Genomic DNA, 14543 nt, shown 5'->3' on the forward strand with positions numbered 1-14543 from the left:
AAAAACATTGGCTAACATTCCCATTAAGTTCTTAATGTTATCTAAATATTCAAAACTTCCATGTTTTAAAATCTTTTTTTGTGTAATGCAAACATTAAGGGAGTGTTCTCTAACTCTGAACGTTCTGACACCAGTAGTGAAAACTGTTAGACGAACGTCCAGCTAAAACATTTCAGGAAAAAACACTCTGTGAACGATGAATAAACAATATTTCCGTGCTAATGTTTGGAGAACGTTTGAATGAACATTGTGTTGACGTTTCTGGACGTGTTCAAGATGTTGAGAGAACCTGTCAGAAGGTTAGCTGTTAGCGGTTAGCATTCTCAAGTGTTTTCAGTCTGAGAGTCGATCACATGACCTCTGTGTGTTTCAGCCTCGCTCTCTGAGCTTGTGATTCTCTGTGTGGCCATTGGAGGAGGCGTTCTGCTGCTTCTCCTGGTGGTGCTGATGGTGGTGTTCGTGCGCCGCTCTCACAGACGGAGGAATCCGGAGCAGAACCACACCATCCTCCGACAGGAGCAGAAGGTCCTGATGGGCTGGTGAGATCCGGAGGAGTGGCGTGTGCTCGGAGGGATCGGATGAACATTTCTAAACACATCACACACACACACACACACACACACACACACAGAGACGCCCAGGAGCTTCCTCTCTTTAGTGGTCATCGGAGTCAGTGTGTGTGCGGATCTTGAACAGATCGTCTTTCTCTGGGAACGGGCGGACCTTGGTTGCTATGGTTATGCTATTCCCTGTCCTGTAACTCTTACTCTACTATTGCACACACACACACACACACAAAATATTTTTTGTAATAATACTTCACTACAATTTACAATGTACATGATTGTTATATGATGCAATAGTTCAGCGTTGGCCGTTAAAAGACGAGCTGAGATATTCTTTGAATATGAAGGACTGTAATAGAGACAGACATGTACAGGAAGATGACATTCAACATGGCGTCACACACACACACACACACAAACACACACACAACCCAATGCTTTCCATCAGTGAATGTACATAAAGAGTGTTTATTGTGTCATTTCATGTTATTTGCATTTGTTACACTCTCACACACACACACACACACTCTAACATACACACAAACACATAAACAAACACACACACACACACACACACACACACACACACACACACACACACACACACACACACACACACACACACACACACACACACACACACACACACACACACACACACAAACAAACACACACACACACACACAAACAAACACACACACACACACACACACACACACACACACACACACACACACACACACACACTCTCTCTCTCTCTCTGTCACACACACACACACTCTCTCTCTCTCTCTCTCTCTCTCTGTCACACACACACACACACACACACACACACACACACACACACACACACTCTCTCTCTCTGTCACACACACACACACTCTCTCTCTCTCTCTCTGTCACACACACACACACACACACACTCTCTCTCTCTGTCACACACACACACACTCTCTCTCTCTCTCTCTCTCTCTGTCACACACACACACACACACACACCAAGGTTATTTTCGTAAACGAAAACTGAAACTAAGACTAAAACTATTGGTAAAAAAACATTTTCGTAAACTGAAATAAAATAAAAAAATCATAGTAAATGAAAAACTAAAACTAAACGTAACTAACAACTCTTACTGAAAAGCTAACTGAAATAAAATAATAATTAGCAAAAATAAATATTCGTCTTCGTAATTAAGCTCTCTGAATCCGTGTATCATTCGTCAGTCGATTTTTGATTTAATATTGAAAGTTGAAAAATTGAGAAAACAGCTCTTTTTTCGTTTTTCTCAGAAAAACAAAAAACCCGATTTCGACTTGATTTTTCGTTTTTCGGTCAGAGGTAGAAAAATGAATAAACCGTTTGAAAATTCAATTTCTACACGTGGGCGGGAATTATACGCCCCTCTCTGCTGATTGGTCAGCCGAAGATCAAACTATTCCGTCATCAGTTCTTCCTCAGTTCCGCTCAGCAGAATAAAAGTCCTGCGCTGCTACAGCTGTACGGATTCTTAACGCGTTTATTGCAGCTACTTCATATTTTTCTCATCAAACAACCAGACTAACCAATGGCTCGACACAACCCGTCCCGGGGCAGAGCTTAGACAAGACAGGGCTTTCGTCTGAGTAGACCAGCGGTTTTAGTCCAGGAAAGTGCAAGAGGTCCGCAAAATAATTAGCTATATCCTACCATATTTTCCGTACTGTAAAGTCAAAAAAATTTTAATCATGAAACATGCCGTGATTTATTCCAAAGTGACTTATATAATGCATTTAATGTCAAATAATCGAAATGTTGACTTTTTAAAATGCGCGTCCAGTATTCGCTGTAGCCTATTTTAGTTCATGTTGTGCGTCAGAAGATGTTGAGACCGAAACGCGCTAAAGCAGCGCATCCTGTTTTCTTTAGTTTTCAAAGGCATGACAGTTTGTAGTAATTTTAAATGTACACAAATAAAATAAATATTTTACTGTTTCGAATGAGGAAAAAATTAAGTGATAGCGCCGGCGACTAGCGAGATCACATAACATTAAAAGTTTGGTTTAATTTAATTTGTCTGTTGTACAATATTAAAGCTACACTGTGTAACTTTTTTAGTTTATTCTTAGCTAAAAACACTTAGTTCTTTCAAAAATATATGTGTTCATTAATGTATATTTACTTCTTTCAAGTAATAAAGTATTCTGGTAAGTTTATAATATGCCATTGTAAACACATACGGGTGAGGGTTTGAATGCGGGTCGCCATGTTGCTCCTCCATCTTGAAAGTACATTAGCCAAAGAGGGACATTCCCGTAAATTCAAGCTTGGCCTTTGGCGTTTTAAATGTGGACGAGGTCGAGCTGGAAGCCATGTTAATCTTGGACTAAATCAGCCACCGTAGGAGTTAAAACCAAATCGGAATTGAGAGGAACAGAAACTAATATTCACTGGATGGTCATACACCAGTTCACCACTAGATGGAGGAAAATATCACACAGTGGAGCTTTAAGGCTGTGTCAGTACTTGCTGTTATTCCAAACTCATATCTCTGCATGTGAAGATGCCGGTTTAGCCGTATGGGACTGGACTGAAATATGAAGCCTTCTTTACATTAATAGTATAATAGCATCCAAATGTTGCATTGCAAATATGGAAACTTTGGAGCGAATGAAAGATGCACGAGCGACGAGCCCAACGTCGATATGTTTCAATTCAAATAAATTAATTTAGGCTTGGTGTTTAAACTAAATGTTGTGTGTAATAAATGGCATAATATATAGACTGTTTTATATAGGCGAGGCCTCTATGTATATTTTTATTATATGGCTACTTATATTTTTAATTCTTGTTGTTTTCTGAATACCATTCATTTAAGGATTTGTGATGGGAAGTAAAATAGCCTACACACACATAGCGTACGTGTTAATAGTGTTTATAATGTTAATGTTGTATTTTATTTACCGGTATTTTTCTGAATGTAGCCTATGCTATCCTATGTTTCTCTCTCAACATGACCCGGCGTGTGAATTACACACGGTGCGACTTTTCTGGCAAAAACGATCAATTATAAAAATGTGCTTTATTATTACAAAATGCATACGATGCGTTATAGGCTGTGTTAATTATCCCCACCCACATTAACTTTGGGCTTAATCACTGTAATGTCCTGTTCGCATTTGCTCTTCTTATTTAGGCCTATTTATTCTTTAAAGCGGATGCAAATATAGCCTATCGTAACATAATCCATATATGCAACTCGTGCTATATATTCCAAGCGCTCTGAAGGTATTGTACTGGTTTGAGAAACAAACCGAAATGGCACGTTATTACAGGCTTTAATGAAAATCTTTTGGGATCAATTTTAATAAAACATAAATCATAAAAAAAGAAGAGTATGTATTTGAATATCTCTGTTCTTCGGTTTTTCTAATTCCAGCGCATTATTCTTTTCTTTTTGCATTAGTGATATATATATATATATATACGGGTTGTGTCGAGCCATTGGTTAGTCTGGTTGTTTGATGAGAAAAATATGAAGTAGCTGCAATAAACGCGTTCAGAATCCGTACAGCTGTAGCAGCGCAGGACTTTTATTCTGCTGAGCGGAACTGAGGAAGAACTGATGACGGAATAGTTTGATCTTCGGCTGACCAATCAGCAGAGAGGGGCGAATAATTCCCGCCCACGTGTAGAAATCGAATATTCAAACTGTTTATTATTTTTCTACCTCTGACCGAAAAATGAAAAATCAAGTCGAAATCGGGTTTTTCTGAGAAAAACGAAAAAAGGTATTTTCTCAATTTTCAACTTTCAATATTAAATCAAAAATCGACTGACCGAATGATACACGGATTCAAATTATGTATTTATATGATATTTGTATTTTTGTAATTCAATTTTTTTGTCATGAATATAGCCTTAGCTGCTGACATTAAATAAAACAATCTGTATTCCATTATTTTATTATTATTATTAAGATGTCTGCATAAGAGTAAACTCTAATCGGTGCAAACATTAAACTTTGCTGAAATTAAAAATCTTGATTTGGTCTCTACACTTTGTTCTGGTAACTCTGCTAAACTATAATTACTAAAACTAAAACTGAAACGAAATATATAAAAACTAAATAGAAATGTGTTTACAAAATAAAAACTAAACTAAAACTAGCAAAATAATTTATAAAACTAACTAAAACTAAACAGAAGTTTAAAGCAAAATTGAAAACGATAATAAATAAAAACTAATTTAAAAATGCAAAACTATAATAACCTTGACACACAAACTAGCATACACACACACACACACACACACACACACACTCTCTCTCTGTCTCTCACACACACACACACACACACACACACACACACACACACACACACACACACACACACACACACACACACACACACACACACACACACACACACACACACACACACACACACACACACACACACACACACACACACACACACTAAAGCGCATCAGCGCCCTCTAGTGTTGAGAATCGCCTCTGTCACGTGTCCTCTGTCACATGATCGCCTGTCCTCAGCGCCTCTCGGGATGGACCAATCACAGTCAGTCATGATCACTGGAAAAGGAGATTGAAATCATTTTATTGAGAATTACTCGGCGGAATTTCTACATTTTTTTCATAAATAAATGCGTGTTATTATTATATATTTAAATAAGTATATTTTTGAAGTGCATAGTATTGACATTTGAATGCAGCGCCATCTGGAGAAACTGTACAGTTATATAATCATAATTAACGACAGCAGATATTATTCATCTTATCTCGGTCATTTTCATAAAGCTCATTTAATCTCTATAGGAAACAATAAACTTCACCTCAGAATAACCCAAAATCACAAAGAACACGTGATCTCCACAAGTAATCTTACCTCAGATAGCTGACATTAATGATTTAACTGAATTATGGTTGATATAATGCCATATAAAGCCTTAAAGAGAGAGTTTACACTCACATCATGGCTAAATATATTATTATATATATCGCTATAGAGTAATTCTGCTCTGGTTTTTAAGCGTTTAGAGGGATATTTTGAGACATTAATATTGATTTCGTGGTGTTTTTCGAGTGTGTATTTGAACTTCCGGTTTCACCTGTTCGGCAGGTATCAGATATATTCAAACATGGAGGACAGACACGAACCAGCGAGATAAAGCGACGGATATCTGCTCCAACTTCTGCTCCTGTCACTCATAACCCCAGATTGATCACCAATGTCTCGAATCGATTATGGATGTAAACAGAAGCTCGTTTAAAGCCGTCGTGTCGTGTGTTTACGTCGCGCTCGGTGAGTTCCGCCGTTTACTCGCTCACAACACACACTCTCACAACACACACACTCACAACACACACTCTCACAACACACACTCTCACAACACACACTCTCAACACACACACTCTCAACACACACTCTCACAACACACACTCTCACAACACACACTCTCAACACACACTCTCACAACACACACTCTCACAACACACTCTCAACACACACTCTCATAACACACACTCTCACACCACACACACACTCACAACACACACTCTCACAACACACACTCTCACAACACACACTCTCACAACAGAACACACACTCTCAACACACACTCTTACAACACACACTCTCAACACACACTCTCAACTTTCATCAACACATTTCGGTTTTTTTTGTTTGTTTATGAAAGACTGTAAATGTATAACTTGGTGTCGTCTGAGGTCCGTTGAGCTTTACTTTCTGTTTGTGTGAAAACATCTGTCAATCATCTGCCGTATGCAAATAACATAAAGGCTAACATTTCTCTGCATTCCAGCACATCTGGATATTATTACCACTTTACAGTAAAGTCCAGAGCTTTAACACTCTTGTTACTTGTTGTGTAATGTTTGTTGACGTTAGTTGATAAAATACATGTTCATTGTTAGCTCATGTTAACTCCGATCCATTAAATAAGAACATATGCAACTTATAATGTAGGAATTTACATGAACTAAGAAGAATATATAGCTTTAGAAGTTTTGTCATTGTTGGTTAATAAGAAAGCCAGAATATTAAACGTCACAGATGTGTATGAGTGTGTAGATTGAGGGCCAGAATGAGTTTCCACATGAGTTCTGGAGCCCAATCACAGGCGTGTAAACATGACTGTAGAAAGATGGCAGCAGCAGCGTTGGCGTATAATGCAGCACTGTGTGTGTGTGTGTGTGTGTGTGTGTGTCTGTTTCTTTCTCTGTGTGTGTGTGTGTGTGTGTGTGTGTGTGTGTGTGTGTGTGTGTGTGTGTGTGTGTGTCTGTTTCTTTCTCTGTGTGTGTGTGTGTGTGTGTGTGTGTGTGTGTGTGTGTGTGAGCGAGCATGCATGTGTGTTTTTCTGTGTGTGTGTGTGTGTGTGTGTGTGTGTGTGTGTGTGTGTGTGTGTGTTAGTGTCTGTATCTGTATATGTGTGTTTCTCTGTGTGTGTGTGTGTGTGTGTGTGTGTTAGTGTCTGTATCTGTATATGTGTGTGTGTGTGTGTGTGTGTGTGTGTGTGTGTGTGTGTGTGTGTGTGAGCGAGCGAGCGTGCATGTGTGTGTTTCTGTGTGAGAGAGTGTGTGTGTGTGTGTGTGTGTGTGTTTCTGTGTGAGAGAGTGTGTGTGTGTGTGTCTGTCTGTGTGTGTGTGTGTGTGTATGTCTGTGTGTCTGCAGTCAAACATTTTTTTTTGAGACAAAAAAATATATGATCACTATCAAAAGTTTGAGCCAGGGAAGTTTCTGAAGTTTGGCTGAACGAGCAACACACACGCACACACACACAGGTGATGTCAGGCCGTGAGATCACAGGCCCGTCCCAGAAGTGACATCATCAGAGGCTCTTCCACAGGTTTATCTGCTCTAGAGTCAGTCAGACGGGAATCACTGATTACAGCTCAGTCTCATCATCAGAACACACACACACACACACACACACACACACACCGTGATCGTGTTCATACTGCCTCTCATTACACAACCGCGGCCAGTGTCTCTAACAGATATCAGACGCCAGTTTATGATGATGATCATTATCCTGAGGAACTCAACATCAGATAAAGAGCCTTAAAGGGATAGTTCAGCCTAAATGAAGATTAGCCCATGATTTCCTCTCCCTCAGCTCATCTGAGGTGTGTGTGACATTCTTCTCTCAGACGAATATAATCTGAGTTATATTACAAAAGTCCAGGCTAATCCAAGCATTAGAATCTGTTTAATAGTTGCTCTGTTTTTGAAGTCCATAAAAAGTGCATCTGTCCGTCATATAACTGCAGAAAAGGGCCGAAAGTTTACTAGATAAAGTTTTAAATATGGATATTTTACACAAACGCATTGATTCGCTTCAGAAGGCCTTTATTAACACCCCAGAGCCGCTGGAGCAGTTATATGACGCACAGATGCACTTTTTATGGACCTCAAAAACAGAGCAACTATGAATCAAATTCTAATGCTTGGATTAGCCTGGACTTTTGTAATATAACTCAGATTATATTCGTCTGAGAGAAGAATGTCACACACACCTCAGATGAGCTGAGGGAGAGGAAATCATGGGCTAATCTTCATTTTTGGGTGAACTATCCCTTTAACAGCATGTGTGTGTGTGTGTGTGTCAGTGCTGTGGAGCAGTGTGTGTGGGATCTCCGTCACGGCTCCAGCTGAGCTCAGTGCGGTCCGAGGAGCCGCTGTGACCCTGTCCTGCTCCTTCAGCTCCTCCAGTCGGGTCACCAGCCTCATGTCGGTCGACTGGACCTTCCAGCCCGAGAGCGGCGGACCCGCAAAACTGGTGAGTCCGGCCGGGTGGCCATAGATACACATAATAAAGCCTAGAGCCCTCGTCCGCTGCTGGCCAATGGAGGGCGGCCATCTTGTCACAGTCCGCTCCTGGCGGCCATCTTGTCAAAGTCCGCTCGCTCACTCATTGTGTTTTAATGGTGCTTTTTAAATAAGCATAACTTGCTCAATTTTCTACCGAAACTGTTTGGTTTGTTATAAACGTCAGAGATGTAGTTTGTAAGAAACCAAACCATTTGTAAATCCGTCCAGATTTCAGCGAGATAAGAGTATTTGTGTTCAGTGTGTTCCCGCCAGAAAGCTGGCCTGTGACAAAATGGCCGCCGCTGACAAAATGGCCGCCGCTGATGACGTTAGAGACATCAGGCCTTCATATATTTAGGCCACGCCCACACCGGGGGGGGGGGGGCAATCCAACGCTCTCCATTGACTTTGCATTGCGTGAGGCGCCTCATTGTCATTTCAGACTTTTAACAAAAAACAGAACAATGTCTAAAAGCTGATATGTGACAAGGTGTACAGCAAACAAGCTAAAAAACACAGAAATAAGTTTTTATAAGCTGTCGACCCAAAAAAACGAGCGTTTAAGAAGATAAAAGTGGATACAGGCAATACGAAGTGGAGCTTCAGCAGAAGAATGGGGACATTTTGGGATCCTGACACTGAGTGTGTGTATGTGTGCAGTAAATGCAGTCAAATATCCACATGTCAGTTTTATATATTATATTTACTGTCTCTGATTACGTTCCCTCTAGTCGCTGTAGTTCTCAGTGTAATATGACCCGTCATGCTCTGTCTTAATGGCCTGAATCCACTTTTTTGTCCTTAAATGCTTGTTTTTTGGGTCAAAAGTTCTGGGTTTTTGGTTCTGGGTTTTGTTTAGCTTGTTTGTTTGTTTGTTTGTTTGTTTGTTTGTTTGCTGTACACTTTGTCACATATCAGCTTTTAAACTGTTGGGGGCACAGTTTTAGACCCAGAGACCAGATATGTTGAATGAAGACCAGGAGTCAAGAGTTAGATTAATTAAAGAAATTTACTGAAGAATAGTTTGCAGTTTCATCAGCAGAAGCAGCTTCAGGAGGAGTTTGTAGGCCGCGCTCCCTCTAACGTACATACAATTTCTGAACAGTTCTACTGTTTTCAAGGTCTAGCCACGTCATTACTGCCATGTGGATGATTCTGATTGGCAGAGAAAATGCCCAGTCACAGTAAATTTCCACACAAGGATAGATAGCAGCACATATCACTAAAATGGGTAGACTAGTTGTCGCCCCATGACTAGATTTTTAGATCACAATGACCTCGGAGGTCATAGAAAGGCATCTATAGGTCTGGCATCGCCTGCAGGAAGGCCCATCTCCAATACTGGATCTGCACAAATAATACAACGCACACACACACAAGCACTAGGGCATCACCCTCTAGTTAATGTCAGGGGATTATGAGCGTTTATCAAGAGCACACTCAATACCCAAACAGCGACTCCGCCACAGCTATCCTTCACGAGACTGAGAGAGCAGCTGAGGAGACTAGAGTTAACACTACAAAATCATCCTCAAACGAAATATATAAAAGTATAAAATCACACAGAATTACAATCATCTCTAGATTACATATGAAAGCAGAGAAAGAGATACTTATTTTGATTATCCCTGATTATTCAGGTTATGGATATAATAAAAGAATCATTGAAAATGATATGTGTTTAAAAGAAGAGACAATCCGTTTCAATACATTGTTCAGTTTTTTGTTATAAGTCTGAAATGACAAGGAGGCGCTTCACGCAATACAAGTCAATGGAGACGGTTGGATTGTTTCCCCCCCCGGTGGGCGTGGTCTTCAGATCATGAAGCGTGTCGCTCTGTCTCTATGGGTGTGGCGGTGAACTCGTCCTGTTCTGACCCGTGTTCTGTGTGCCTCCAGTTCTTCCACTTCGCGTCCCAGGCCTACCCGCCGGACGAGGGCCACTTTAAGGGCCGAGTGCAGTGGAAGGGCCGCCCGTCCCTCGGGGACGCCTCAGTCCAGCTGCTGAACGCCTCTCTGACCGATAACGGGACCTACACCTGCACCGTCCGCAACCCGCCGGACTTCCAGGGGTCGCCGGGCCAGACCGTCCTCAGGGTCACCCCGCAGAGTGAGCACACACACCTCACCCCATACACACACCCATCAGGCGGAACATTATGACCGGTGGACCCATGAGACCGAACCCTCTACTGCAGTGGTTTTCAAACCCTGGGTCGCGAGACTTAAAGGGTCAGTTCACCCAAAAATGAAAATTCTGTCATTACTCACCCTCATGTCATTCGACACCCGTAAGACCTCCGTTCATCTTCAGAACACAAATGAACAAATTCACACTCACAAGACCCATAAAAGGCACTTAAAACGTCATTACAAAGTCCATCTCACCACAGTGACTCTACAATAATTTTACGATGCGACGACAATAGTTTTTGTGCGCAAAAAAAAATCTAAACGCCTTTATTCAACCTCTTCTTGTCTTCCGTGTGTGTCTCCACGACGCATGCGTGAGAATATGAGCAGATCCGGCGTTCGGGAATCCATGAAATGCTCACTTTAGCCCCATTTTGAGCTCTACAGCGAGACCTAAAGCACGATCAATGTAGAATTCAACAGCTGAGATACGCGCGTCTTCCTCTGCTCGTAAACAAATCTCTTCTGGGTCATGTGTCCGAACGCCGGATCTGCTCATATTCTCACGCATGCGTCGTGGAGACACACACGGAAGACAAGAACAAGCTGGATAAAGGCGTTATTTTTGTGTAATAGTCCGTCTCAAACGCTACACCGTCCACAGAGTTACTTCATCAACAAAACAACTTGATTTGAGCGACAGAAGATAACCCGCACACATGTGCTCGAGGCGCAGACAGTTCAACAGAGAGCGCAGCTCTTAAAGGGCCACACCGTATTCCTACTCTTACAATTAGTTGTGGAGTGAGGGGAACTAAAGCAACCTATAGCTGTGTTTTAGAGGGCTGCATTGGGATTGAGTCCCGCGGGACCCAACGTAAATCTCGCGGGAGCGGGCGGTTTGAATTTTGCTGCGGGCGGGAATGGGCGGCAAAAAAAAACACAGCGGGAATCGGCGGGATAGGGAGGTTGCCTAACGACATGATGGAGAAGATGTCAATAGATGATGTAGAAAAGAACCTCAAACGAGGGATTTACAGCACAAAAGCTAAGCAAGGAAAGTCTGACATTTGGAGAAGTTTCTCAATTGTTTTGGTAGGCAAAGTCATGCGGTATAACGTTATATGTCTCCACATATTGCGCAGCTGGCAAATACAGATCATACCTCACCAAAAACGCTCAGCACTCCCTGCAGGTCAAGTTGACTGTTTGGTGTTTTTGACAAACAATACATAGAAGTTTAGTGAGTGGAAATGGATTGTTTCTAAATGTCCGTTTGCTATTTTGTGTTCACATTACGTTCTGTTGAAGCGTTTTCTCAGGTTTCCTTTCAGTCGGAACTGACCGACGAATTGGGATCTGTTTTTTGTTTCTGTTTTCTGTTTTGCAAAGCAGTCTATTTTTATGTGCAAAGTTTTTGATAAAAACGAAATTATATTTGAATGTATTTGTCTTTTTTTTTTTTTTACATGCAGGCCAGGGAAACGAAACAAACAACCCCATGAATCTCTTTAATAATCTCAATACAAATACGTGGGTTTTTTTCCCTGCGGGACGGGAGAAGACACAAAATCAATGCATCTCTATTATTGTGCGGGAATAAATTCTCAGAGTTTTGCGGGAGCGGGCGGGAGTGGACATGCATATTGCGGGAGCGGGCGGGAGTGGACATGCATATTGCGGGAGCGGGCGGGAGTGGACATGCATATTGCGGGAGCGGGCGGGAGTGGACATGCATATTGCGGGAGCGGGCGGTAATGGTCAGAAATTCGGCGGGTGCGGGCGGGAGCGGGATGAAGAAAACAGTCGCGCGCAGGGCTCTACTGTGTTTATAGTGCTTATAATGCTTGTAGTACATTTATAACATTTACCGGATTATTTCTGAATGCAATAAAATGTGACTTACCTGTTTTTTTTTTTTCAACCAAACGATTCATTGGTTAAAATTCTTGTTGGTTAACGGTTAACCAGTTAATTAACCTCCCATATATACATATATATAGGTCTAGCTATCAAATTAGTGCAGAATCAACTTTGCGTTGCGAATATACATCAATCATCAAAAGCGATTGTGTGGAAAAGTGCTGAGCTGAATTTTTGTGCCATCTAGTGGCTTAATGGATAATACAGTCAAATGACCAATTGTATACAAGTAATCTAATGCTTGGCTTGACTTGTTTGAATGTAAATGGCTGTAGGCCTGTGGTATATGGGTTGCGGAAAAAAAAGTTTAAAATCACTGCTCTACTGTCTCCTCGTGTGTGTGTGTGTCAGGACTCGCGCTGGCCTTCACAGATGTGGGTGTGCTGCTGGTGTTGGTGCTGGGCCCGTCTGCACTGGTCACGCTGCTCCTGCTGGGCCGGATGATGTGTTGCTGCCAGAGTCCGGCTCAGAGCCATCACTCGCCCATCGAGGTGCTCCCCGGGTGAGAACGAGCGCCTGACCCGTCAGACGAGTGTGTGTGTGTGTGTGTGTGTGTGTGTGACGGTTGTGTGTCTCTTCACAGTGAGGAGCAGTTATACGGCCAGGTGGAGCAGAAACCGTCCTCGTGCTGCTGCTACTTTAAGGTGAGCCGCGTCTGGAGTGGTGAGAACTCATTAATGCTGAGCTGTTTCCATCCCAGCCTTATTTCAGGGGAATTTTGGGATATTGGAAACGGCAAGATGTGCATTAAAAAAAGTGCATGTTCTCAATTGATGCAGATCATTTTCTATCAGATAAGAAGACTCGACTTTTTTGACTCGATCTGTATTGACTGTGTGTGTGTGTGTGTGTGTGTGTGTGTGTGTGTGTGTGTGTGTGTGTTTCAGGGCTCTGAATACGACGACGACTACGACTACATGCACGAGAAACAGCACGAACTCTCCTACAGCGAAGCACAGTGCTAGATGGAGTGTGTGTGTGAAAGTGAGTGTGTGAGTGCGCGAGTGCGTGTGTGTGAGAGAGTGAGTGTGAGAGAGTGAGTGTGAGGGAGTGAGAGAGTGAGTGTGAGTGTGAGTGTGAGAGAGTGAGTGTGAGAGAGTTGAGAGTGAGTGAGTGTGAGAGAGTGAGTGAGTGAGAGAGTGAGTGAGTGAGTGAGTGAGTGAGTGAGTGAGTGAGTGAGTGTGAGAGTGAGTGAGTGAGTGAGAGAGTGAGTGAGAGAGTGAGTGAGAGAGTGAGTGAGAGAGTGAGTGAGAGAGTGAGTGAGAGAGTGAGTGAGAGAGTGAGTGAGAGAGTGAGTGAGAGAGTGAGTGAGAGAGTGAGTGAGAGAGTGAGTGAGAGAGTGAGTGAGAGAGTGAGTGAGAGAGTGAGTGAGAGAGTGAGTGAGAGAGTGAGTGAGAGAGTGAGTGAGAGAGTGAGTGAGAGAGTGAGTGAGAGAGTGAGTGAGAGAGTGAGTGAGAGAGTGAGTGAGAGAGTGAGTGAGAGAGTGAGTGAGTGAGAGAGTGAGTGAGTGAGAGAGTGAGTGAGAGAGTGAGTGAGAGTGTGAGAGAGTGTGAGAGTGAGTGTGAGAGTGAGTGTGAGAGTGAGAGTGTGTGTGTGAGAGAGTGAGTGTGAGAGAGTTGAGAGTGAGAGTGAGTGAGAGAGTGAGTGTGAGAGAGTGAGTGTGAGAGAGTTGAGAGTGAGTGAGAGTGAGTGAGAGAGTGAGTGAGAGAGTGAGTGAGAGAGTGAGTGAGAGAGTGAGTGTGAGAGTGAGTGAGTGAGAGAGAGAGTGAGAGAGAGAGTGAGAGAGAGTGTGAGAGTGAGTGTGAGAGTGTGAGTGAGTGAGTGTGAGTGTGAGTGAGAGGGTGAGTGAGAGAGTGAGTGAGAGAGTGAGTGAGAGAGAGAGTGAGAGAGAGAGTGAGAGAGAGTGTGAGAGTGAGTGTGAGAGTGTGAGTGAGTGTGAGTGAGTGTGAGTGAGTGTGAGTGTGAGTGTGAGTGTGAGTGTGAGTGTGAGTGAGTGTGAGTGTGAGTGTGAGTGAGTGTGAGTGTGAGTGTGAGTGTGAGTGTGAGTGTGAGTGTGAGTGTGAGAGTGAGTGTGAGAGTGAGTGTGAGAGT

The 14543-nt window shown here is 42.5% G+C and overlaps 1 protein-coding gene across 1 annotated transcript in view; it reads left to right on the forward strand.

Moving 5' to 3' along the window:
- Positions 1-12958, forward strand: part of LOC307130430 (myelin protein P0-like) — a gene marked incomplete at its 3' end in the record, with an annotated part of 33469 nt that extends 20511 nt beyond the window's left edge. The window contains exons 4-6 of the mRNA XM_079823395.1: positions 8195-8364; positions 10296-10506; positions 12804-12958. Coding sequence (XP_079679521.1) covers positions 8195-8364; positions 10296-10506; positions 12804-12958 — 536 coding nt within the window. The remainder of the gene's footprint in view (positions 1-8194; positions 8365-10295; positions 10507-12803) is intronic.
- Between the last annotated feature and the right edge of the window lie 1585 nt (positions 12959-14543).

The sequence above is a fragment of the Gobio gobio genome (genome assembly GCF_949357685.1).
Source record: "Gobio gobio genome assembly, chromosome: 8".
Lineage (NCBI taxonomy): Eukaryota > Metazoa > Chordata > Actinopteri > Cypriniformes > Gobionidae > Gobio > Gobio gobio.